The following is a 25,222-nucleotide window of genomic DNA, read 5'->3' as shown; positions in this document are numbered from 1 at the left end:
CGCTCTTTTTTCAGAAGCGACCTGGTCACAAATGTTAGCTCAACGAAGTGGCTTGCCACGTGGAAAATTACAGCAGCAGCAGCAGCCAAAACACTCTAAACGCGCAGGGAAAAAAAACCGGAGGACATGGAGAAGAATCTATACGACCACGGGGAGAGAGAACACACCAACTCCAATTATACATTCTAGATTTGAAGCTTTCGTGACTGCAAGGATTCATATTCTTGGGTTTTTTCGGTAAAGTCACGTAGGTAAAAAATAAAAATTAATAAAAGTAAAATAAAAATAAAATCACGACGTTTCGGAGGCAACACAAGCTTCCGTCTTCAGGTGGAACCGTCACAGTACGCTTGCTGTATCAAGTAAATGAGAAATTCCAAGAGATCCGACCCCGTATATATACTGGTTGAGGGGGGAGCAGCCAGGACAGGCCCCCTTTTCATTATTATTAATTATACAGGCGTCAGGGTTCGGGATCGAACCACGGCCTCCTTACATACCAGGCGAAGTTGTTATAAACGCATCTCACAACCGCGACACTCATCCACATCTCGGCGATCGAACAGGCCAGCTGCTCAAGTTCGACAAGAACAGCGATGATTTAAAGTGAACATTGTCATTTTAGTTTTTTGGTGATTGGTCAGCTAAACAAAAACCGCAATATATTTGTCAATAACACTACCTTAAAAGGAAACAAGTATATAATGGGTCATGTTTTGGAAAATGTTCCTTTTTCATATGTGTTATGAAGAAAGAAGTCATATGCTATGAAGAAGGGCCATTACACAAAACGCTGCCCATTGTGGTAGACATCTTTCCTTTCATGGCGGTGTTATTGAGATGTTTTATGTGGATACAATCCAGCCAAATACAATGTTAAGGTTTTCCTCAATTGACTGCTGTCTCATCGGTAAAATATCTTTAAACGTACGTTTTTAGTCAGGCTCGTAAATGTAGTCTCTGGTGGGTGGTAGCCGTAGTCACCTTTGATTTTCACCAATGACTCACACTGCGCACGTAAACACAGATCGTGTTAAATTTCATATTCAAAATTTATTTTCCATTCTCTAGATTTTTCCGGTTTTTATTCGGGTTTTATTATTTGTTCTACCTCTGAGGATTAAAACATTGTGGTTCATTGCCTTGCGACAAAACATTTAAAGAAGGACCCAGACGAGATGTTATAAGACTCAATGGGGCTTCATGGTTAAACAAATTGAACTATTATTAGGGTTAGTAAGAGGCAATTGAAGGTGCAGTATCTCAAATACCTGTAAAAGATAAAGGTGCAGCCCTGCAATTACTCTCTAAAGCCACTGCTAATGAATGAGCCTCCACTATCTGAAGCTATAAAGAGCTTATTTTGATGTAAATGTGGCTTACTCTTCCGTACGAGCTAAACATATTGAAGAGGTGTGCAGTACCCACATTTTACCTCACCACACGTGGCATGTAGATGGATTAACTGGCCTATTTATACTACTGGATGGACAGAGGCACGGCGATTTTTTTTAAGTAAAAAAAACCTTGCACCTTTGTTTCAACGGCCACGCCAGGAAAATTAACCGACAACATCTGGCCTGAAAGTCCAGCGTGCTAACCACTGCACCACAACATCAGCTTCCATTAACTGTAGTTCTGCGAAATAATCTTGCAGAACCCATCTGCTCACATGGGGTGAATCCTACGCCGCTTTAAGCCAGATTTCCAAATGGAACATTCTTAATGACTTGACGGCAATTAAATAAATTGGAATGCATTTGGAAAACAAAGAGGCGCTTTAAAGTGGCGAACCAGCATATAAAAAAACGTGTGGAATGGGCGTGGGAGATTATCTAGAACACGAGGAGATGATTATTAAGGAAGGAAAGATGGGGTGGTAAAATGCCAATTAGAGGGATTGATATTCTTGGGTCTTTCGGTAAAGTCACGTAGATAGGTTAAAAGAAAATAACAAAAAATAACCTATCTACGTGACTTTACCGAAAGACCCAAGATTATGAATTCCTGCAGTCACGAAAGATTTAAGTTAAAGGGATTGATGTAAGCTCTCAATTCTTGTACGCCGCCTGCTGTCCCTTATTTGAAACTACAATATAACATTTGACGTAAAGCAGTACCGTACATCCTTTATTCAATCTGCGCTGTATAATGCTAAAATGTGACAGTTAAGAATTGCATATATAAACTACAACAACTGATCCTTAAGGCAGTACCCAGGGGTACCAAATAATACAACATGGTCCAGGCAATTAAAGACTTTATTTCAGGGACACTTTTTTGTTCCAGGGGTGTACTTAACTCCGGGACTGGGGTACCAATCAATCCGAAATCGGTGCGATTTCGCGATGTCGAAACGCAGCGAGGACGATTGTGCTGAAACCCTGAACGCTCGTACGCACCGTAGTGGTGAATCGTGTCCAGCTCGTCGAGATGAGTTGATAGCCGCATCGCCGACCATCAACAGACTAAAAATGACTGCATCAAGGACATTGTGCGAGAGCCGGGATACTATGGTTTGCCTAGGGTACCGCTATAAGGTTCAACTAACCACCATTCATTGACATTGTCCAAATGATGGTGATGAATGTGTGTGACTTGTGTCAATAGAGTATGTTTGTTATGATACAGTACTGTACAGAAATTGCACACCTTTTCCACAATGACCGTTTGTGCATGCAAGGAAGTGCTGCACATACATTTAAGACATACATGTACATATGCAGCACTTTCATTGGTCCACTGCTATATGAGGGCCTCCACGTGCGGGCCGTTGGTGTTATTTGACCATACTTCCCCACACTGGTCAGTGTGGGTTGAGTTAAGGCATGGAGCACAGATGGAGCCTAGTATAGGACAAGCATGGATGTGATGCAGTGCCCCCTGCTGCATACGACAGCCGCTAATTGTATTTAAAACCAGCACGAACTTAATTTATAACCAAGCGAGATGTTAAAAATTATATCCGTGAATAGAATTTCAACTGATAATAGGTTTTCCCCTTTTTTATGGCAACAAAACAGGTGTTAAGATGTTAAAACGCCAAACTGAAACTTTTTACAAGGAATCATGTCTGCATTAACCACAATGCTTGTGGTCAGAATGCAAAGAAAAAAACATACTCTGATAATATATGCATTGTCCTTGAAACTGATTGGTCCACACCAGAGACAGCTTTCTTTATTTTCAACTGTTTATATTAAAATTAATCAGTGACGCATAATTCCAAGCGCTCCCGATGTGATCGTTATGGCTTTCCCCCACCGCCAGTATTATTCATACGCAACAAATACCGTGTAGGCTCTTGCACCAGACAATTGCTCAGATAAAATGTACAAATGATAGATTTTTCAGAATACAATTTCACAGATATGATTCTGAGAAATGCAACTTGGCAGGCTGATACACCAGGAATAAAGAGGTATTTGATTTTATTTCAGAACCAGAGGTGGGAAGGTTGGCAGACGTGCTTCAAGCTATCATTTCACGGCTGTCATGTCTGTCACGAGTCTGAATTTATATGCATGCACAATTTCTTACCTTCGTGGGGGTTTTTTTTTTCTTTCAAATTTGTTGTGGAAGATTGGCTTCGTATTTTCTATAAATGTTGCAACCGGTGGAAGCTGCTGGTGGTCCAACCAACAGGGTCTCGTAATTGTTGCTGAGCAGAATGTGGATCGTTCTGATGTCCCCCCCCCCCCCCCCCCCCCATTATAAGAGATGAGTCTTCATGCAAGGCATACATCAGTCTGAGAACATCGCCTTTGAGCCATGATGCTCATGAATATAAAAAAACCACTTACATCCGTTTGGCAATTCACTCCTGGAGCCAGGTCTCCAGCAGTGAATTTCTTAAATTTCTATCTTCACTGTACTTGTTTCTTTCATTTCCTGCTGGCGAACCGTCTTAGTTCCCTCCAATAATATATATTTGCATTTTTTCGATGTGCATGCATTTGTGCAGTTTTTGCACATCAGGTCGCATGTAGAATGTTTATCAATCCAAAAAGTGTTGTATTAAGAGGTATGTTAATTAATTGAACGGCACATGGCAAGACCTAGGCAGAGCCAATTGGTTATGGAAGCATATGTGCACTAACTATATACAGTATATATCTACACAAAATTTGAGCTTATAATTTGCACAAAAGTTGCATTCCAGCCAAACACCCATCACTGGTGGTCTCCCAGATGGTAACATGACAATTAACATGACAATGCAAAGCAATGCCATGTTACTTGCCAGCTAAATGACACTAATTAGCCAAAACAATACACAAACAATAAACTCACTCGAGTGCCTTCTGTGTGTAGCTCCACATTTCATATCTAATGCATGAAGGAATATTGCTGGCATGTGCTCTTGCGCAAAACAAAGATCCCCCGTATAGCCCTAACAGACTGTTGGGGCAAGTGCTGTTAGTGAGCACCTATGAAGGCCAGAACGGCACACGAGGGGTGAGTGGGCCAGCCGCCTTTGCCTCGCTAGTTGCAATGTTTGTACACACCATACCAGGTACTCATTTGATGCTGAGTCCACCTAGGGGAGTCCCAGGACCAGTTCAGATAATCGTCACTGATGTTGGCCGTGATCGGGAATCGAACACGGGTCGTCAGGTTTGTAGCGCAGCGCACTAACCACTACACTACCGCTTCCCCTTGTGTACACACACACACACACACTTGTGTGTGTACGCTGGAACAGCTGCAGGTGTGTACGTTGGCGCCAAGAGCCATACAGGTACATAAACTACTGTTGTTCACCGTGCCTCGCATAACGAGTGACGATCTGGCATGCATGGCCAGGGCCCAGGAGGTTGGTAAGACATTGAGTCTGAGCATGGGCAAAATGGGGTTTGGATTGGTGGATTGCCAGACCGTGCGTGGATTGAGCATGAAGAACGTTTTTAAGCGGCCAGTATCATATTATTATTATAAAGCACAGCGCACTAGGTTGGCCCGGTGTATTTTAAACTGTGCATTAATGGCAAGAATCCAAGGCACTTCCAAACGGATTTATTTATTTATTTGCTTCAAGCGGCGGTATGTATAAATATTCTGCTTTTTATTTAAGGGCTGAAAGGCATTCAAACCAAACTAACTTGGAGTAAACCGAAACAAAATGCTGGAGCGTGCCCAGCATTACACAGATGTTTGCAAGGGACCTATAAAATATCCATTATGAAGTTCCAGTACGTTTCTTACAAACAGACCTGCCTTTGGAAGAGTCCGTTCAAACAAACATTAAAAAGCCAGCCACTTTGCAAAACGTTATAAAAACAATTCACTTCGTTTTTAGGCATAAACAATATACCACGGTTATATATCTCCCCGATCAATACTACTCAAAAATATTATTTTATTTTGTATCAAAACTGTATTGTCATTTACAGCCATTTGCCAGTTCAGTTGTCGACCATACTTCACCAGTGAGCGTTTTCCAGATTTTACAGTCACCAGTCTCCAGAAAGTACTGCATTCTGTGCAGCAGAACAAATCATTTTGCTTAATTAATTTTTCAACGCACTTGAATTGATTTTCACGGCTGCCTGCGCCTGCTTGGCAGTCAACGTGACTGGTAAAAAAAAAATCGAAATCCCCCTCAACAAAATTTATGGCCATTTCCTTACAACTTCCTAGAAATGCCGTAATAATGTTACTGCCGGTTGATGTGCTGTATCATATCTCACGGTACCACAGCACTACTTGAGCCACAGCTGGAGCAGAGAATTTTTAAATCAACAAATGAGCTCGTCATGTGGAATCAGATGGAACAATAAAATGCATCCTTAAAGTGATAATTTTGACGAATTAAAATTGATGAAACATAATTAGTAGAAGCTAAAAAGTTGAACGGCCATATCAACAAAGGTTCCTTTGCAAGTGAGCAAAACGTTTTTTTTTTGCTAAACTTTAATTACCCAGCAGCACTTTGCCAAAAAAACAAATGCTTCATGGCAAAGTGAGGCAATTTTTGAAAGTGTGCATTTGTCAAGATACACATGCTCATCTGGATGAGTGATTGTGCATTTCCTGCAGTGCAGCTGTTCAGGGCTTGGGCAAGGTCAAGCCAGACAGAGAGCCTGTACCCTAGGCCAGCAGACAGGCCAAGGGAGGCAGGCGAACCGGTGTGCGCTGCATGGCATTACTCTGTTAAGAACAGTGCGACAACTTCAGAAGTGATGTCGCGTGCAGAATCTCGCAGCCGTTCACGCTCCCCATTGAGAAACCGCGGAAGACAAGTATATAGGGCACGCTCTCGTCGTTCTCGTGCGCGCAACCTCCAGGGCATAATTCTACACTGCTAATCTATTATTACATTATTTACGGTGTTTTCAATTATAATTTCATGCGTTCATTTCTTTGGATGAAACGTACCTGTCTTTGTTGAACAGGGGAACGCCTTTGAGCTACGTGCAGGTCTCATGAAAGGCGACACTGTGCTCTCTTTAATGGGGAAAAGTTGAATAATTGCACGCAAATTTCCATACGAATGTTGCCAATTTTTTGGGTACATAATGGCCTACTCTGACTGCTCCAGGCTGCCATGTCAGACAGGCATGGCCAGTGTCTGAATGGTCTAATAGGTAACATTTAAACGCCATAAAGTTGGCCCAAAACTTCATATTATTATTTTCTTAAAGCATTCCACATATGATTTATATAGCAGTTCCACCTTCGTCGGCCGCTTTTTGGTCTCAAGTAACCAGCTCCTATTCATATTTGTCTTCAGTTAAAAAATTAAATATTTGTTTTCGTCACTTCGCGTGTGCGAGCTGCCCTCTGTGGTCCTCTATCCTTCGTTCTGCTGCTTTGAAGTTGCTTCAAAAAGGCCACTTTTAACACTTGTCTCAACACACAGGCGCTTTACACCTGTGCGATTAAATCTCGGGGTGGGAGCTGTGGCCCAGTGGATTAAGGCACTGCTAACAAACATTTAGGGAGAGGTGAACATTTTCTTCGAACAATTTATTAAAAAGTACACGTACATGAGGAACTATAGAAATGTGTTTGAGTGGTGTAACGGCGGTGAGCGCACTGCGCTAGGAACCTGCCGACCAGATTTAAATCCCGGGCGAGAACTAAATTAGCGAGGAATGGTATCGGAAACAGTTCTGGGTACCGCCTCTTCACCAACTCGAACTACTGACCAGTGTGGTGAAGTATGATCGCACAATTCCCATGACTGAAATGACGTGGGAAGGCCTTCATCCAGCAGTGGATTGACAAAGTGCTGTAAAGTATATATCATCTCATACTATAATGGAGCAAGTGTGAGTATGTCTGTAAATCTATAATTGAGGTGCATTATTACATTGGTAGCAAATTTCCTGTACTTTTGTATTGCCCTGATACATACGTACTTAAAGTTTGTGTATATTGATTGGCATTTGTATGAACGAATGAAAACAAATAATGTTAGTTTCACAACTATGAGCCATGAGCACTTTTAAGCCTCTTGGGATTAGAAAGTTTCCAGCCTCCCCTTGGGCCTAGCCTAGCCCTGAAGATTGAGTTCGGCTATAAGGCTCATTTGCTTAAGACCAAATCATCATAAAGGTGCCAGATTTGAACAGACACCACAAGATAAGCAGAGCTGAGCCTGATTATTATTGCTTGGGAGACTACCTGGAACTTCCTGATTTTGTAGGCACGAGGCTGGGGGTTGCGAGGTGGTCAGGAGATGGCATACCATCCATAGGCTCAGTTCACACATTGCATGTATTTGGTCCGTCTTGTGGTTTGAATCTAGTCGTGCGGAGATTTGTGTTTTATTTACTCCTATGCGTGTTTTTTTTTCCTTCTCAATACTCTGGTTCCCTCCCACATGAAGTTGCTCATCAATGGAATTGGCCAACTGTTTCAATGCATGACCTTTTTGAAAAAAGGTCTTGAGACTCAATGAGGATTCCCTGGGTAAATAATCATTTAATTTGTTTATGTAAACACTCCTTCAGCAGCAGGATGTAGCATGTCACCTTCTCTGTTGACATGATCTGCACGTTTCGGTGACATTACAGAGGCTGTTGAGGAAAAGAAAACAAAAAAAAACTATTGAGAGGTCATGGGGTGGAGGAAAGAATGGATATCAGATTCAGGAAATCTGTGACTGGCTTTGGAGGGAGGGGGGGATGAGGGAGTGTTGGTAAAGGCATCTCTTTAAATACTTCCTCCGCATGCATTCCAGCATCGGCCAATATTAACAAACCCTGCGCCGTGGCTAAATAAACACAAAAAATGCTATGGCCCTCGCGATAAAAGGGGTTATTGTTTAAAAAAAAAAACAAGCCACACTTCCCGCTTGAAAAAAAAAATCTGCTTTCAAGAACAGCATGAGCGAGCAGGGGTGTCCTCGCAGCTGGAGAAGGACGACTGTGCGATCAACCCAGCGGAGAGACACGTGCACTGCGGTGTGGCTTTCTTGGTAAAAGCGAGCCGAACCAACGTTGGTGTTCGCGGCATCGACGTACAATGGCAGAAGCTGGAGGATTTCCAAAAACAGCTTCTGTGATGCGACGTCCCCACGGATACTCGATTGCGAGGATGAAAGCAGAGCCACGAGTGGGCCGGCAAAGTGAAGATGTCAGAATGCCACGTATAATGGAAATAATAAAATAATAAAAATAAAACATAATAAAATAATTCTCACGACGTTTCGGCCACAACGCAAGCAGCCGCCCTCAGGTGAAGAACAGCTCTGTCTCCTTGACAGACCTGTTCTTCACCTGAGGACGGCTGCTTGCGTTGTGGCCGAAACGTGAGAATTATTTTATGTTTTATTTTTATTATTTTATTATTTCCATTCTACGTGACTTTACCGAAAGAACCAAGAAGATGAATCCCTGCAGTTACGAAAGCTTTAAATCGAAATGTCAGATTGCGTTAGACGGGTGGGATTCCAACACTGAGTGGGTGTGAATCTCATTTCAGAGAATGTAATATCCGCCAAGCCGATGCAATCGTCACCCACCGCTACGTGCAGAAAAGTTAATTTTAAGCAAAGTTCGCATCCTTAAGGCGCTGCTTTTCTAATGCTTCGTCGTCCAGTCGGTGATGCCGATGTGGTGAATGTGGCAGGGAGCTCTGATCGCACGCACATTTGTTGCGGAAACAATATTCAGTGTGTCCTTCAACAACAACAACAAAAAACAGACGCGCGCACAATTGTTATTTATAACATTTTATTAAAAACTATCAATAAATTAGATGTCAGGCCAGTGGCGGCTTGTGCTCAAATGTTTTGGGGGTGTTCGTCATTTGACACAGAGTTAGAGGGAATGGCTGGGGGCCTGGAAGCATGCCATCATGCTTTCCTCTCATCCCCAATCCTCATTTATCTTAATCATAACCACCATCATCACGACTATCGTTACCAACAATTTATTCAACATAATTTTCCATCATCACTCTTTATGTGCCAATCATCAGTCATCATTAACCACCGTTGACCATTACTGTCGCTGTCATCACGTGTCTTTAGGGGAGGCGGTGCAAAGATGAGCTATGAGTGGGGCTAGAACGGTTATGGGTGAAGCTAGAACGGTTATGGGTGGGGCTAGAACGGTTATGGGCGGGGCTAGAACGGTTATGGGTGGGGCTAGAACGGTTATGGGTGGGGCTAGAACGGTTATGGGCGGGGCTAGAACGGTTATGGGTGGGGCTAGAACGGTTATGGGTGGGGCTAGAACGGTTATGGGTGGGGATAAAACGGTTATGGGTGGGGCTAGAACGGTTATGGGTGGGGCTAGAACGGTTATGGGTGGGGCTAGAACGGTTATGGGTGGGGCTAGAACGGTTATGGGTGGGGATAGAACGGTTATGGGTGGGGCTAGAACGGTTATGGGTGGGGCTAGAACGGTTATGGGTGGGGCTAGAACGGTTATGGGTGGGGCTAGAACGGTTATGGGTGGGGCTAGAACGGTTATGGGTGGGCTAGAACGATTGTGGGTGGGGCTAGAACGATTGTGGGTGGGGCTGGAACGGTTATGGGTGGGGCTAGAACGGTTATGGGTGGGGCTAGACCGGTTATGGGTGGGGCTAGAACGGTTGTGGGTGGGGCTAGAACGGTTTTGGGCGGGGCCTCCACCCAAGGCTGCCAATCTATTGGCTGCCGTGCACCGGTTCTCGTGGGGCAAGGGGGGGGGGGCACCAGTGCCTCCCAGGTTTTCTTACTTTGGACATCAATCGACACATCGAGTGAGATATTGGGAAGCCGCTGTGAGCTTTTAAATCTCGATTTAAAACTCACTTCGTTAGAACCGCTGTGTGTTTTCGTTTTGTTGTCCTTCCCTCGCACCTGACCGACTGGCACGGTTGGCTACGTGCGGTGCGAAAGAAGTTAAACATACGTACATACTGATCATATATGACCCTCCCTGCGAAAAGATGATGAGTCGTGGGTGCAGAGGGCGCGACTGGAGATTTGTCTGAACACTGCAATCCCTATTGAGGAGCCGCCACTGTCTTAGGCACAATCTTATGACATTTAACTTGCTTTTGTTTTTACGACGCATGCGAAATGCTTGGAATGTACATACACAATAAGTATAAACATTAGTAAAAGAAAACAATACTGTTAGTGTCGATTCTTAATATTTTTTTTCAACGTTTATATAAAACCGTACAGCAAAGTGTAGCTTTCTAAGGTTTTGTCTATAAACAATGGCATATATTAAACTTTGTTTTCCTTCTTCAGAAAGTCCCCTGATGTTTTTCTTTTTTTTTTAATGAATAAAGGAGAGAATAAGTGTTACTGGCTAAACAACCGTTTTTCTATCGTTCATCTTTCTGAGCTGCCAGACCAGTCTGATGCATTACAGCACTACGTACATTCTTATCTGTTGTTGTACTCCTGAAAACAAAAACAAAAAACAGAAATGGCTTTCAGGCCCTCTGTATTAAAATAATCTATATATTTTTTTTTATTAATATACATGCTAAAATGCACCTGTAATTACTGTTTAGTACAAAATTACTATTATTACAGTATTATCAATATTATTAATAATATTATAAAATATACATATAACTATTTATACATTTACATGAAAGGCTTCGTACCATGTAGACCGCATTTAAAAAAAAAATCCGCTATCCCCAGCTTCAAAATGTGCTGTACCAACAGTTTTCAGTAGGTCACACACAAACATCTTTTTCGGACGGGAGAAAAATTTCCCGATGTGTGAGGAAAGACGGTCCCAAAGCAGGTGCCATTGTATACACGGTCCATCATCATTTCCTCCAAGGTCTCACGGGTATCGTTCTCTTGTCCTAGTGGGCACGGGCAGCCCACGCTCAAGTGTGAAGAGGTGACTTTTGACGCCCATCTGCAATGTCGTCTTCATTCAAGTCCAAGACGCGACCGTTTCGAGCAGTAGGAGGCATCTTCAAATGGCGCCAATGTCTTCACAACATAACTTAAAAAGAAGTGGCACTCCCACAGTCCTCGTCCATGATTGCTTACAAAAAAAAATACAATACACCAGCATATATCACCATCTGCAGTAGCAGCAAAAATAATTCATAGGCTTAAAGAAAGGTACGTATTACGTATTAACGTTTAAGCTTCAAGGTAGCATTACTCAATTATACGAAAGTATGTTGGAAAGTTGTCAAACGCGCACAATTTAGAAGATCTAAATCCAAATTTACACGAAACGTAAGAAGCGTGGTTTAAGTCTATAAAATCCAGATGAAACGTTCAACCGAGGGTAAATCACCATCATCGGTTAGAAAGTACAGTTAAGCTTACAGCTGCTGGACACAATTCATCAGGACCGGATCAGAGTGGGTGAGACACAGGGCCTACACGGAGGCAACGTGGCACACGGTCCACAGGGCCCTCGTGAATCTACCAGCCCCAGTGGGGGCGTTTTGGGCCCATGTTGGTGCACGTGGGCACTCAGGGCAAACGAGGTCGCACGACCAAACCGGACCCAGGCAGCACCGCCAGCGCACCTCCCCGCCTGGCGGAGTTACGTCCGCTGGGGCGGCTGGCGCGGCGGGTTTGGCTCGGCGAGCGGCAACTCCTGAGTGAAGCCCTCCTCGGGCTGCGCCGGTTTCGGGGGCGGAAGCGAAGGGCCGATGAGCACGGGCGGAACGGACTCGTGGCCGAACACCGAGTCGTCCCCGGAGGAGCACGTGCTGTTGGAGTCCGCGAAGCTGGGGGAGTACTGCTCCAGTGGAGCGCACAGGTCCAGGTACTCCTGTCACGAGGTGGCAGTGGAGACAACGCGATGTTTTAGCGGCGTCCACCTGGGCGACGTTTCTCGCGCCCATTGTTTGCCTGAACCCCAACTAACTCCTGGGATCCTCGTCCGTGTATTTGTCACAATCGTGACCCGACAATCACAACTCTCTGTTCTGCAGCCTCGCCAAATGCTTCATCTCCAAGCTGCGGATGATCGCGAAATGGCCGCTGCCTGACATCTCACCCATAAACGGGACGACGTCACTCCGATACTCCGATCGCTGCACCGGCACCTGATCCAACCAGTTTTAAGATCGCGGTGACCATCCTCAAGGTTCTCCATGGATTCGCCCCTGTCAACCTGTCCAGCTTACGTGTCAACACTCTACTACCCAGCACGCACTTTCCAATCCAGCAAAACCAATACTTTTATCGAAGCCCCCAGTCAACCATCGCGCATTGACAGGCCCCTCGTTCTCCTCTGTTGCCCGTGGCCCCTGTTCAAGTGCAAACGCGACGCTTTCCTTTTTTTTTTTCTCTGCCTATGACTGACTGCCTCTAAAAAATAAAAGGGCCCACTGTTTTTGGACAGCACCTTGAGATGCGGTGAAATTTAGACACTGTCATCATCAGCCATGATCAATCCCCCGGTTGGAGGAAGGTAAGTGGATCGTGGTTGATAATGGTAGCTTCTACATTTCAATTGTGCTGTGGCTTACAAGGCACTGGAGCCTTGGCCCATCTCTGAATCTGTATTCAATGCTAACCACGGGCGGTGCTGTCACTGCAACAGCATTGTGTGACTGCATCCCTCTGCACAGGATTGCATAATCCTAAGTACCTCCTGCGAGCTGAGTGTGAGGATCCTGTCCATGCTCGCCACCAGCTGCTTGAAGGTGGGCCTCTGCGATGGGGAGGCTGCCCAGCACATCTGCATGATCATATACCTGCAGCAGACACGCACGCACACCGCACGCTGAAGCTTGTTTCATGGCGCACAATCGAGCTCCCTGTAGATGAACGGGCAAATATTCCCCCTGCACTGAGATTATAATCAGTTGTCACGGCTATTTCAACCAGACCCGAGGATTTGGTCACATGTTGCGTGTTGTATTATTGCATTTTGTTGCATACAAAGACAAAGACCCCCCCGTATAGCCTTAACGGACTATAGGGGCAAGTGCTGTTAGCGAGCACCTATGGAGGCCGCAACGGTGGGGGTGGATGGCCAGCACCACGCCAGTGGCGATGTTTACACACCGCACCCGATACTCATTTGAGGCTGAGTCGACCTAGGGGAGGCCCAGGACCGGTTCAGATAACCGTCACTGGTGTTGGCCGTGAGCGGGAATCGAACTCGGGTTGCCGGGTTCATAGCGCAGCGCGCTAACCGCTACACTACCGCGCACTCCCACTCATTCGTCCGCCTGTGCAAGCGTCAACGTACAGCTCGTTGGGGCAGTTGCTGGGCTTGTCCATGCGGTGTCCTTCCTTGAGGAGCTTGAAGAGCTCTTCCACTGGGATGCCGGGGTACGGGGAGCCACCCAGAGTGAAGATCTCCCACAGAAGAACTCCAAACGACCATCTGCAAGCACCCACGCGAGAGCACCGTCGATGTGCCACCCCCGCAACATGGCCAAACAGCCGCTCATCCTGGGCCCTATCTCAACATCGACCTTGGCCAGGGTCAACGTCCGTTCTAAACTCCACCATCGGTTGCGATCAGCTTGGTGTATATTTGGGGTGCCATCGAAATTTGCATGTTTATCACATTGCTGGTAAATTGTGTAGGTTCATTACTGTTCATTCTTATGCTCATGGTACGCACATCCAATTGTGTGTATAGGAATCTATTATTTTATATTGTCTTCCATATAATTGGTTCACTTGGCTTTACCTCTCTTGCCACTAGAGGCAGAAAACAACCCTTAGATTCTTGAATCAAATCATGACCTAAAATTGTGATAATTTATCAAATCCCAAAGGAGAGTTAATTGTTATAGGCTTAGTACCATGCAGTCTAACATGAAGAATATCATATCAAGGTGCGTTGTTCACCCGTGGGCACCAGTTTTATATAAAACCATTCCAATCCTCGCATGATGAGCTAGAAAACATACAATTGAGTCCTGCAGTTTCAGCAGAGTGGGATTTGAGTGGCGATTAAATTACAATCTATCTTTATAAAAAAAAAAATTCCAGAGCATTGCCATGCAATCCCTCTCCAAGGATACAGCTGCTGCTGTTGCAGGAGAATTCGAACCAGATCCTCGCTACACGCAGAGCTCACTCTCACATTTTCCCCCAAAGCCTACACTACTCTGGCCCTCCGTTTCTGCACCACCGTCCTTTCCCCCAACAAACAGTCATCCACCCCCCGCATTCCATTGATTCTTTTTTTTTCATGCGCTGGAAAGCATTTTGTTGCATTAAATTATTCGGTCAAATAATAAAATGAATAACGTTAGAGAAAGATCGGTTGCCGGCCGACAGGTTTTCTGCGGTGTTTCATACGATGGCCATGAATGAGATTAGTCGGCTAAGAAGTTGAGATCAGTCTACTCTTACTAAGTTTACCGGAGTGAATTTGATCCCTGAAAAAAATACATTATTTTATCTCTGACCTGTCCTTGACCCTGACAAACTTCCCGCTATGGCTGCGGCTACTCATCACGTGTGACCTCCTGGTTCACCAGTGACCCGGAAATTATTCAGTGAAAACTTGGCCCTAACAAAAAGCCGTTTTATAATACAGACCAAAGAGTGGCACACTGAGTGTTGAACCCGGACCAGAGTTTGTATTGTATGCTTTTGAAAATGTGCACTCCCAAAAGGCCATGCGGCCAATGCGATGTGTAAAATTACACGTGGAAAGACAAATATGGGGGAGCAGGCATCGTGTCTGCTTCTTTATTTTGTTTCAAAATACTGTAAAATTAATTGGTTAATTGCTTAATACAAAAAGGCTGCTTCTCGGTCTCCTTTAGCCGAGATGCACCGTCGGTGCAGGTGGCCTCCGTCAGGTCTGTAATTATGGCTGTGAGTGCGCATCGACTGGCTGTGCGTTGGCGGGCCGCGTGAGCGTGCGTGTCAGGGGGGGCGGCCTGCCAGCCGGCCGGCCGGTGCTTGCGGTCGCGCGCACGCGTGCGGTAACTTACACGTCGCACTGGTGGGTGTACACCCTGTCAAACAGCGCTTCAGGCGCCATCCACTTGACGGGCAGTCGACCCTGCCAGCACCGGGAAACAGAAGGCATATTATTCCTCTGGAATCCGCGCGTACGCTAATTCAAAAGACGTGGGAGGAGGGGTTGTCGAAAGAAAACCTACAAAAATACAACACCGGGGCGCTTTAAATTGAAATTCAACAGTTTTTGCTTGCAGTGTTGGGTATTCATTAATTTCGAAGGGGGGGGGGTTTATTTGTTTAACTAAAAAAAGAAAGCTCCACATATTTGTAAGAAATGTCACACCGTTTGATCTCTCATTTGTAAGTGTATATAAAATGTGGTGATTTAATTAAATGTTTTGGTACTTTGAATTTTTAAATACACAGCGCTCCAAAGACAAGATCCAGAGCCAACAAAGCGAGTGAGTGTAGCCAAAATTAATACCCTCAATTTGTTTGGTTTCATTAACCTTACACAATATTTGTCATGTACTTTGAAAATTCGTTTTACTTTTTGCCCTCAGACCTCCATTCAATGGAGTGAATCTGCACATCATCTTTGATAAATTAGACATGTATTTTGGGAATACAAAAACAAAAACGAACTCACTATTTATCCAGTAAAGCCTCGCCGAATTTCAACACTCGTTTCCAGAAGGGTCCAGCATCAAGATTATTTGCCAATTCCATGAATACTCTGTCTTTGTCATATTGACGATAAGCAGAGTACCCAAAGAAAACCAATACGTAGCGTGGAATTAAAATCTCTAAGCTCCCCCCACACAGATGGATTCAATAACCCGTGGCTGTACAGCCATCGTCCGAATTCAAGTGACGTTTCACCGAGTGTTGGCTCCACTCACGTTGGTGGTCTTCTTGTAGTAGTCGATGTTGTGCACGTCGCGGGCCAGACCGAAGTCTGCGATCTTCATGACGTTGTCCTCGGTGACCAGGACGTTGCGTGCCGCCAAATCGCGGTGGATGCACTGGCGGACACGAGGAGACGGAGTTTTAGTCTCGGGGAGGCGCCCGGGCGCAAGAGAACCGTGCGCTTGCGAGCAAGGCAACTGTGCGCTTGCCAGCAAGACAACGGTATGTCCTCTCCTGCTCTCGCAAGTGTCATGCGACTGCACTATGCAGGGCCGTATATAGAAGGGGGGTGGGGAGCATAGGGCAGGTGGCACGATTTTTCCTGTGCTTTAGATCCAAGGGTGCCTTAGAAAGAGCCAAGGGAAGAGGCCTCAGAGAGCAATTCATTTGACATTTTGGCCGGGCCCTTTCAAAAGGCAGAAAAGGAGTCGGTTTCTTTTTGTCAGTTCCAAGGGAAGAATAATCCACAAACACTGAGCTACAAAACCATTTTTCCCGATTTAATGTGCATGCCCATGGGATGTAGAGAAATTCAGTGGCTTCTAAACACACATTCTGCTGTGGGACAACACAGGCAGACAGTGGAGTTCAGATAATTTCGGGGAGTGTGTCTCTAACCCCAGTCCACATGTTTTCTCGATTACCATCAGGTCTCCACAGTGTATAGCCGGTTAATTTGCATATGAATGGAAAAAGGTGCACCATATCAAATGTCTGAGTTTTAGGAAACACTGACTTCAGGCAATACCACGCGAAACATTGTTTTCCTTCTTGGCTATTTTTTTTTACATTTCACAAAATTTTATCCAGATTGTGCTCGCGGCATTATGTCGCGAGACGAAGCATCAACTGAAATCTGCGGCAGAGCGGTTGTAATCCTTGGTGTAAGCGAAACGGCTCACAGAAGCGGAGATCACAGAGTTGTCTCTGCATCAAACAGTCGGGGCAGCGATTTTGCACCCCAGCTCTGCTGCCACTGAGTGAGTAATGTTCCTTGGCCATGCCAAATTTTACTAGGCAGCGTTTGTACGTGATGGGAGTCGTAATGTATTTTTTCCACGTGTTCATTTGCTCTGTGCCTCGAGCAAAAGACACCCAGAATGCACCTAAACCTCCTTAGATTTCGGAAACTCGGCAGAGTTGAGCCTGAATAGTACTTGGATGGGCGACCGCAATGCACGTTAGGTTGTCACGGGTATCTGCCGCGCTGTGCTACATTTGTGGGCATCGGAAGGGCGGCGCAAACAAAATACATTTGTTGTACTGTGCTTGAACACTCCAACGTCAACGTTCCCCACCGTCACCAATCCATACTGACCAGAGCTGAAGTACAATAGACTCACCCCGATGCCCACATGGCACGGCAGAGGCCCTCATCCAGTGTTGATTATTATAATAATTTTTTACGAGGTATGGCCCACCGAGCTATGTAGCTCTTTATCAGAAGTGACCTGGCCCTCATGTGGAAAATTGAAAGCAGCCAAATACCCTAAACGCATGTTTCTAAATATAGAGCATCTCGCCACCGGGTCAAAAGGCACAGCAAGTGAACACGTGGGAAACGTGACTACAACGGACGATGTGGTGCACGGCGTCGAGAGGGGCAGAGCGAAGGCAGCAGCAGCGGGGGGAGGGGCAGTGCGGAGGGGGGAGGCACCTTCTTGGAGGCGAGGTACTCCATGCCACGCGCCACCTGGTACGCGCACGACACGAGGTCCTTGAAGGTGAGCTGCTCGCTCGGATCGCTGGAGCCGATCGGGTCGAACGAGTATCCGACGCCCGGGGGGCGCCGTGCCCGCAGGTACTCCCGCAAGTTCCCTTTGGAAGCGTACTCCACGATCACGTACAGGGGACCTAGCGGCACGCAGAAAACGAGCGGGGGGGGGGGGGGGTTGTTCGTGTCACTCTCGGTCCCCTACTTGTTAAATGGTAAAAGGTGCAGCCCTGCAATTGCTCGCTCACATCACTACTGGCGGAAGGGCTCGCCACTTTCAAGCTGGCGGACATCGTGAAAGAGGTGGGAGTGCCCACCCCATCACACGCGACCTGCCCATCGGCTGACTGTGGTGTATTTCGTTTATACCGCTGGAGTGCACAGGGGCGGGAGGATTTTAGAAACCCGCACCATTGCTTTAATTCAGTCGCCGCCAGGAGATCGAATAGATCAGCAGGGGGGGCCACTTTCGCCGATAAGACATCAGTGTGAGGGCCGCCACACATTTGAAGCCATTGGGTTTGACAGCACGATGGGGGCTATTTTCACATTTGTGTATTTTCGGGCGCCGCATTAAAGGCTGCCAGTGGCCGCCAGTGGTTCATGCCGGCCTTGCAATGAAGAACACTGGAATAGATCAATCGATCTCGAGATTGCAAGTCCATTGCGCTAACCATTTCACCGCCGCAGCATCATTTACTAATTACTGGTATAAAAATAACAACAAATAAACCGAGTTATTACAAGGTCAAGAGCCTGTGGGTATGAATTCCGCATGCTTATAGTGGCAGTGAGTCATAGCATAGAACAGCCACTGCTGACTTCCCACAGGTACTCATTGTATTGATCCACAAATGGATGGTGGGGCTGACCCAATGCCCGAAGAGGATGTTACAATTGAGCTGTGTGCTCTTAACAAATGTGCTGCGTGGCCAGCTCTTAACTTTGAGCCCTTTATCCTTCATCAAAACTCGCTCTTTTATCGTTTACCATTTCCTGCTATCCATGATCATTGATAGCAGACAACACGGGTCCTGGGATTAGTTTTCTTGCTGTGCCAGCAGATAAGATATAATTAACAGAGGAGAGCTTTAGCCACATGTAACAAACCACTTCAACAAATGCATTGGCCTTGCTACGACCACAAAACTGACAGCAGCGCATTGCTGCTTTGAATTATTGTTGGCAAGTTGCCCGCGATGACGCCACCACGCACCATCCTGGGTGCAGGCTCCCAGAAGGTTGATGATGTTTTTGTGCTTTCCTATCATCTTCATCACCTCCATCTCGGACACCAGATCCGAGAGCTCCTTGTCCGTGGCATCGTCTGAAACGCAGCGCCCACATTCTCGTAAAAAACTTGCAGCCACACAGGGATCAACAACTTTTCTCATTTCAATAACGCCGTCACTACAGGCCAAAAAAGTGTGGCACAGAGAGAAATCTAGGCAAAGCCTCATGGATTCGGTATTCAACGATGCATCGCTTAATCGATTAAAGTCAACTGTTATGCCAACGACACATGCACTATATAACGTGCATAAGAATACAGAGCTGTTGTTCAATTAAGATGAAATCACATCCAACAATTACTTACTATCATCTATAACTGTGCTTGACAACGAGCACAAAACTACCAACAATATATTAGGAATTGTTTTTAACGCCTTGTCGAAAAATATTTGTAATGACATTCTCTATGTATTACGTCTTTTTTGTTATTAAATTGCATTTTGCATAATTATACTGAGAATAATACATTGCTCATTTTCGTGTTGAGGATTTCATTGCTAAACACAGACGCGGAATTGCTTAAGTATGCTTTTTCCTGTGATATCAAATGTCCAATTCAGCTTGACTTACGGCCGTGCTTTCTTAAAAAGGCAAGCTGCACTGCGGTGCTAAATGTTTGGGGAAAAATGACGTGCGGCACAACAGCGGTCGAAGCCAACGAGATCGCTCGCCGTTCACCCTGACGGGATGGGAGTCGATTACTAAAAACAGAAACGTGACTGCAAATTGGCCAACGAGTCCATAAACCGCCATCACCCGGCCTGAACCCCGCCGCTGCACCCAAAATAGTGGCACTCTCATCGCTCCAGAAGAAAACGTTTAATCAGAGGTCATTACACGAGTGCTAATCGGACTCTGTTGCCGAAGAGGCTTTAGGAAATTACAGCATTACACCGCCGCCCTATCGGTAGACAAAAGGGACAAATGCGATTTTCACCGGCGGGTCCACCGCCCCCGCAAACCCTCATTACCCATAATTACCCTCTCTCTCTGCCGGCCTCTCTTCTCCGCACACCCGGGGAAGGAAAAAAAACCCTCATTTTCAGCTCATTACCTCTTGCGCTGCTACCACCAACAATGCCGCGGCCCGGGGCTGTGTCCAGACGGAACAAACCCTAAATCCCCACCGTATGTTTTTTTTTCCTGCCTTCTGTCCATCCCTCCGCGCCCTGCCGCTGCCCTGTGTTTTGCCAGCTCGAGGCTGTGCGCACAGTGTTTCTTTTTGCGAGTCTGCTTTCGTACCTCGATTGACGATTGGGGCTGGGTTCACGCGGAACATTCTGCGAACCCGAGTCCGGATCCGAGGGTGCTACCCCTTGCCATCCCCCCCAACGATACGTTCCTCGATCCCAAAAACCCCACAATATGTTTAAGAGTGACTCTCCTGCGATGCACTGGTCCACTCCGATACGCTACTTGTAATTATACGCGATGCCGTCTAAAGGTTTACTTAAATTTGTAAAAAAAAAAAACCCTACTGTGTGAACACACCACGCTTGCCAGCAGATCAGATCCGTTTCCAAAACGGGCTATGGATTAATGCTGGCTGGATTGTATGAACACAACCGAGGTTTTGAATATCAACTACTTGCCAATAGCTACAATAAACACACCTGCACTTTAGAACATCCGTCCATCAGACTCGCCGCTGATCGATCGGGAAAGCCAACAGAGCATCTCGGCGCCAGCCCGATCGCACGCGAGGGCACAGCGACATTTACAGACTCGCTGCGCCGTACGCCCCAACCCACCCGCCCCAACCACACCGCATCACACACCCACTCCGCCACACCACACGGCACCCACCCTTGAGCATCTTGACGGCCACAGTGGCCGTCTTGTTTGGCTTCTCCTTGTCAACTCCGAGCCCATCGGCCATCACCACCTGTCCGAAGCAGCCTTCGCCCAGGGGCTTTCCCAGAGTCAGCCTGAGCACCGACGCAGCCGTGGTCAGGGTGTGGGATAGCAGGGAGAGCAGCAGAAGGTGGGCGGGTGGGTGGGTGGGCGGAATAGCAAGAAGCGTATTAGTAACAACCTTCTGCACATTTAATACGCTCAGCTATTGATCTGTTTGCGGTAGTTTAGTGGTTAGCGCTGCACTATGAACCTAGTGATTCGGGTTCGATTCTTGCTCACGGTCAACACCAGTGACGATTATCTGAACCGGTCCTGGGCGTCCCCAAGGTCGACTCATCCTCAAAATGAGCACTTGGTGCGCTGTGCAAAACATTTCCACTGGGGAGACAAAGGCGGCCGGGCGTGGTGTTGGCCACCCACCCCCTCGTGTGCCGTGCTGGCCTTGAAAGGTGCTCACTAACAGCACTTGCACCAACAGTCTATCCAGGCAATACGGGGGAGCTTTGTTTTATATATATAAAAGGGGCTTCAAATAAATGTTAACACTTATATGGGACTATCGTTTTTAATTGAAAAAGAAAGGATAATAACACTTTATAACATGATAACAAAAGTATGTTAACAGATTCAGAAAGTCAAAGAGTCTCCACTTGTTCACCATCATTGTCAACGCGTGCCTGGAATCTTCTCCAGGTGGTCTCCAGAGCCCGAAGGCAGCAAATTCTCCGAAGTGTTAACATTTTTTTGAAGCACCCTGTAAGTTGCTTCTTCAATGCACTGCATTCTATACAAGTCGAATGACATAAGAGGGTTCAAGGACCACTTATACTGCCGCGTAAGTCTCCGCGTAGGTATTGTCTGTTGCTTGGCGTGACGTCCGACATTTTACTTCACGAGCTTCTCCAGGAACTGAATATTCAGGTCCTGAGCTCCAACAGTTTCTGAAGAAGCCCCCAGCATAAGGCGCGAGTCGGAGCTGATGATTGCTACGTCTATATTCCAGCTGAGTATTTTGCTGAGAGTCTGTAAAAATTTGGACGTTGACGCCCGGCACACAATAGCCTTCTCTTTCGAGCGACATCGACGGGATCTTAAACATCCACTGCAAAGCAGACGGAGCGTATTTTTTATGCTTACGCAGTATTAACCGGGGCGGCCACTTCGATGCGAGCCGTGAACCCCTGCAACCGGCGGCGAATGCGCTACGGCTGAGCCACGTCACCGACGTGCGCAGTAGCACGCGCGCCGACCTCTGCTTTGCGGCTACACCACCTGCCCAGCGTTATTGATGTTGCTGTGAAATGGCAAAACACCTGTCGCGCGGAAACTCCCAGCGGGGGTCCTCGGGCAGCTCGTACTCGGAGACCCCGGGCAGCCCGCCGCCGTCGCTGGAGGAGCAGCGCGTGATGCGCACGAGCGGCGTGTGCGATGTCAGCGACGAGCTCGAGTCGATGGACACCTGCGGCGGAGCGCACACGACGGACACGCGGTCGCGCAAGGCCCGAGACGGCGTGCACGCGCGGAGCGGAACCTGTGGGTCCCAGCCTGCCCCACCTCCCACCTCCCTCCCAACCCCTTCCCCCCCGATTATAAAGCAGAGAGGGCCGCCCTCTCCCTCCTAATCTCCGAGATCACCGATCGCAGCCCCAGAAGTCTCCCTGCAATGACCCAGCCCTGTCGCCCGTGCACACCAGAAGGCCCCCGTGGTGACCCAAGTCTGGACCTGTACACACCTGCTGCTTGAGCGGAACGCCCTTGGAGAGCTTGCAGAGTTTGGGCTCGGGGAGGCTCTTGGTGGCCGCGTGCCTCCAGCGGTAGAGCAGCATCACGGCGAGCATGAGGCACAGCAGCAGCGCGCCGGTGCAGTAGATGCCGATCTCCGTGTACATGGGGTCCAGCGAGCTGCTGTCCCTCAGCTCCTTCACCGTGGCTTGTGTAGGGAAGGGAGCGGATGGGGGATTCTTGATTAATACATATATGATTGCATTTTAATGTGTAAGTATTCACAGCCGCTTGCAGCACAAATGTGTGTTTGGATGCCCAAGGTCACCACAACAAGGCCATCTGGTTATTCAGTCTCGTGCAAAGTTTCAGAGGCTTTCGTTGTATGGACAGCTTTGGAATCCGTGGCTGGGTCAGGAGAGACCGCGGGTCTATGTAGAGTTTGCAGTGGCACCATCACGATTCAATCGCAGACTCCAGCCGTGCCATGGCTCAGGCAAGGTGGATGCTTGTGAGGCCACGGACACAGAAGGATCAGTGCTGCTGTGCCCGTCTGCAACGAGTCCCACTCCACCAAGCCAAAGAGGCAGCTTTCCCAAAACACATCGGACAGTAGCTCTCCGATGTGTTTTTCTGGTTGTACCACGTGCCGTTCGGCATGATGGCTGACTCTTAGCTCTGAGTGCTAATAATAATTGGCATTTATAAGGCGACGCGGAACGACCGCAAGTCGGCTTCCAAAGCGCTCGCGCGAGCCACAGCACCGCCGCTCAGCACATCGTTGAGACGCGGACGCGTTGACCTTCGACGTCAATCGCATTTCGATTGACGTGAAGCCAATGCTCTTTCACATCATCATTCTTATTATTTGTTTCATTACATAAACTCCAAGCGAGCTTATTTCATTTTTAAGCAAGCAAACGGTTGCACACCCCGAGTACATTTAACTCGTGAAGCAATCGCAAGAGGACAAACGACACAGCGAGCACAGGAAGATGGCATTCGCTTACATGTGCGAGCAACAATTGTGCACCTTGTTGCCAATTGCAAATGTTTGTCCATGGCAGCAAAGAACAGATGAACTTCGCTGTTGTAAAAACCAGAAAAATGAGGTTGTGTGGGCTATGACGGTGCTTTATGTAGCATCAGCGGCAATCTGGGACTATAACTGACACGTGAGTTGTGGTTTGAGACTGCAATGTTGAGCTCCACTTTCAGCTTGGATTGTGTCATTTATATATAAAAAAAACATTTAACGATGCGTTGCTTCATTGACTAAAATGTATTTCGATGCTCAAGATAAATTCATCCAATCACGTGCATCAGAACCGATTACTTTTGATCTCTCAGGTTTAATTTAATTGGTTCGTGCAAACCGTGCAATCACTCGCAACCTCTACTTAAATAAAGAGTTTGAATCGTGGCCCCGAATCAGAACCGCCGAGAATCGTGTCAATTCGGGAAGCCAGCGGTAGGGCTAAATCATTACCTGCCTACAAATTAAACAAACGTAAACAAAACGTATTCATTTCAGCCAAACACAAATCTGTTAAACTCTTGCACCGTTAGTCACACTGCAGTCACGCTGTTTTTAAAAGCTTCTGAATCCAGCCGAGCACGACCCGGGGTCTCGTGTGCAACAATGCGCTAAATGTGCCCGGTAAACTGTGGCTTTAAAAGCTGCCTATTGGCCGTTTAAGCTCTTTGAAAATCAGTGGCCTAGGGGCGGCTTGCTGAGCGAGGAATTTGGAAACTGTTGAGGCTTCATTCCGGGCCAGTGCAGATGGAAATCCGTGCCGGCACGCTCCGTGCACACCCGACGCTATTTGTCCATTCATCGCTCCGGCTCCAGGCGCTAGCTTCCCGCCGTGCTGTCAATTTTAATCACAGAGCTCCTGCATAACTTCTGAAGTATCCCCGGCAGATCGCCTCTTATTTTGCGGCAGATTCCAGGTTTGGAGCAATGCGATTGGCCGATTATGCTGTCGATTTGTCAAGGCTGGCACGAGAGAAACGGGTCAGAATTCGGACAACTGGAAGGCACAGAAGATGGAATAAGCAGTTGTTTCTTCCTTTCCCCCACTAAGTTAATTATTGCTGTGCTGGTAGAATCATGTGCACCGCTAATATTTATCAAGTGTGGCGAATCAAATCTTGCCTTAAAACTGCAGGAATTCCTATTCTTTGGGTCTTTCGGTAAAGTCACATAGATAGGTTGAAAGAAAATAAGAAAAAAGTAGTTTTTTTTAAATAACAAAAAAATATTTTTTTGTTATTTTCTTTGAAACTATCTACGTGGCTCTACCGAAAGACCCAAAGAATGTGGCAAATCGCTTTCCACTTGCTACCGAGCCGCTCGAGTGTTTGAATGTGGTTAAAATGCGTTAATTATTAATGAGCATCCTGCC

At 46.7% G+C, this 25,222-nt stretch overlaps 1 protein-coding gene across 2 annotated transcripts in view; it reads right to left on the bottom strand.

Moving 5' to 3' along the window:
* Window positions 1–8,888: 8,888 nt before the first annotated feature.
* FGFR2 (fibroblast growth factor receptor 2) overlaps window positions 8,889–25,222 on the bottom strand; it is a 63,842-nt gene continuing 47,508 nt past the window's right edge. For both annotated transcript variants that reach the window (XM_061556365.1, XM_061556366.1), the window contains exons 7-16: window positions 22,826–23,022; window positions 22,406–22,551; window positions 21,042–21,163; window positions 19,159–19,269; window positions 17,886–18,082; window positions 16,222–16,344; window positions 15,349–15,419; window positions 13,638–13,775; window positions 13,032–13,137; window positions 8,889–12,206 (exon numbers count right to left, since the gene is read on the bottom strand). In XM_061556365.1, the coding sequence (XP_061412349.1) occupies window positions 11,976–12,206; window positions 13,032–13,137; window positions 13,638–13,775; window positions 15,349–15,419; window positions 16,222–16,344; window positions 17,886–18,082; window positions 19,159–19,269; window positions 21,042–21,163; window positions 22,406–22,551; window positions 22,826–23,022 (1,442 nt within the window). In that variant the 3' untranslated portion in view covers window positions 8,889–11,975. The remainder of the gene's footprint in view (window positions 12,207–13,031; window positions 13,138–13,637; window positions 13,776–15,348; window positions 15,420–16,221; window positions 16,345–17,885; window positions 18,083–19,158; window positions 19,270–21,041; window positions 21,164–22,405; window positions 22,552–22,825; window positions 23,023–25,222) is intronic.

Source organism: Lethenteron reissneri, chromosome 22 (genome assembly GCF_015708825.2).
Source record: "Lethenteron reissneri isolate LAM-NWPU_2019-01 chromosome 22, ASM1570882v1, whole genome shotgun sequence".
In the NCBI taxonomy this organism is placed as follows: domain Eukaryota; kingdom Metazoa; phylum Chordata; class Hyperoartia; order Petromyzontiformes; family Petromyzontidae; genus Lethenteron; species Lethenteron reissneri.
This window is presented reverse-complemented; position numbering and strand designations above follow the sequence as displayed.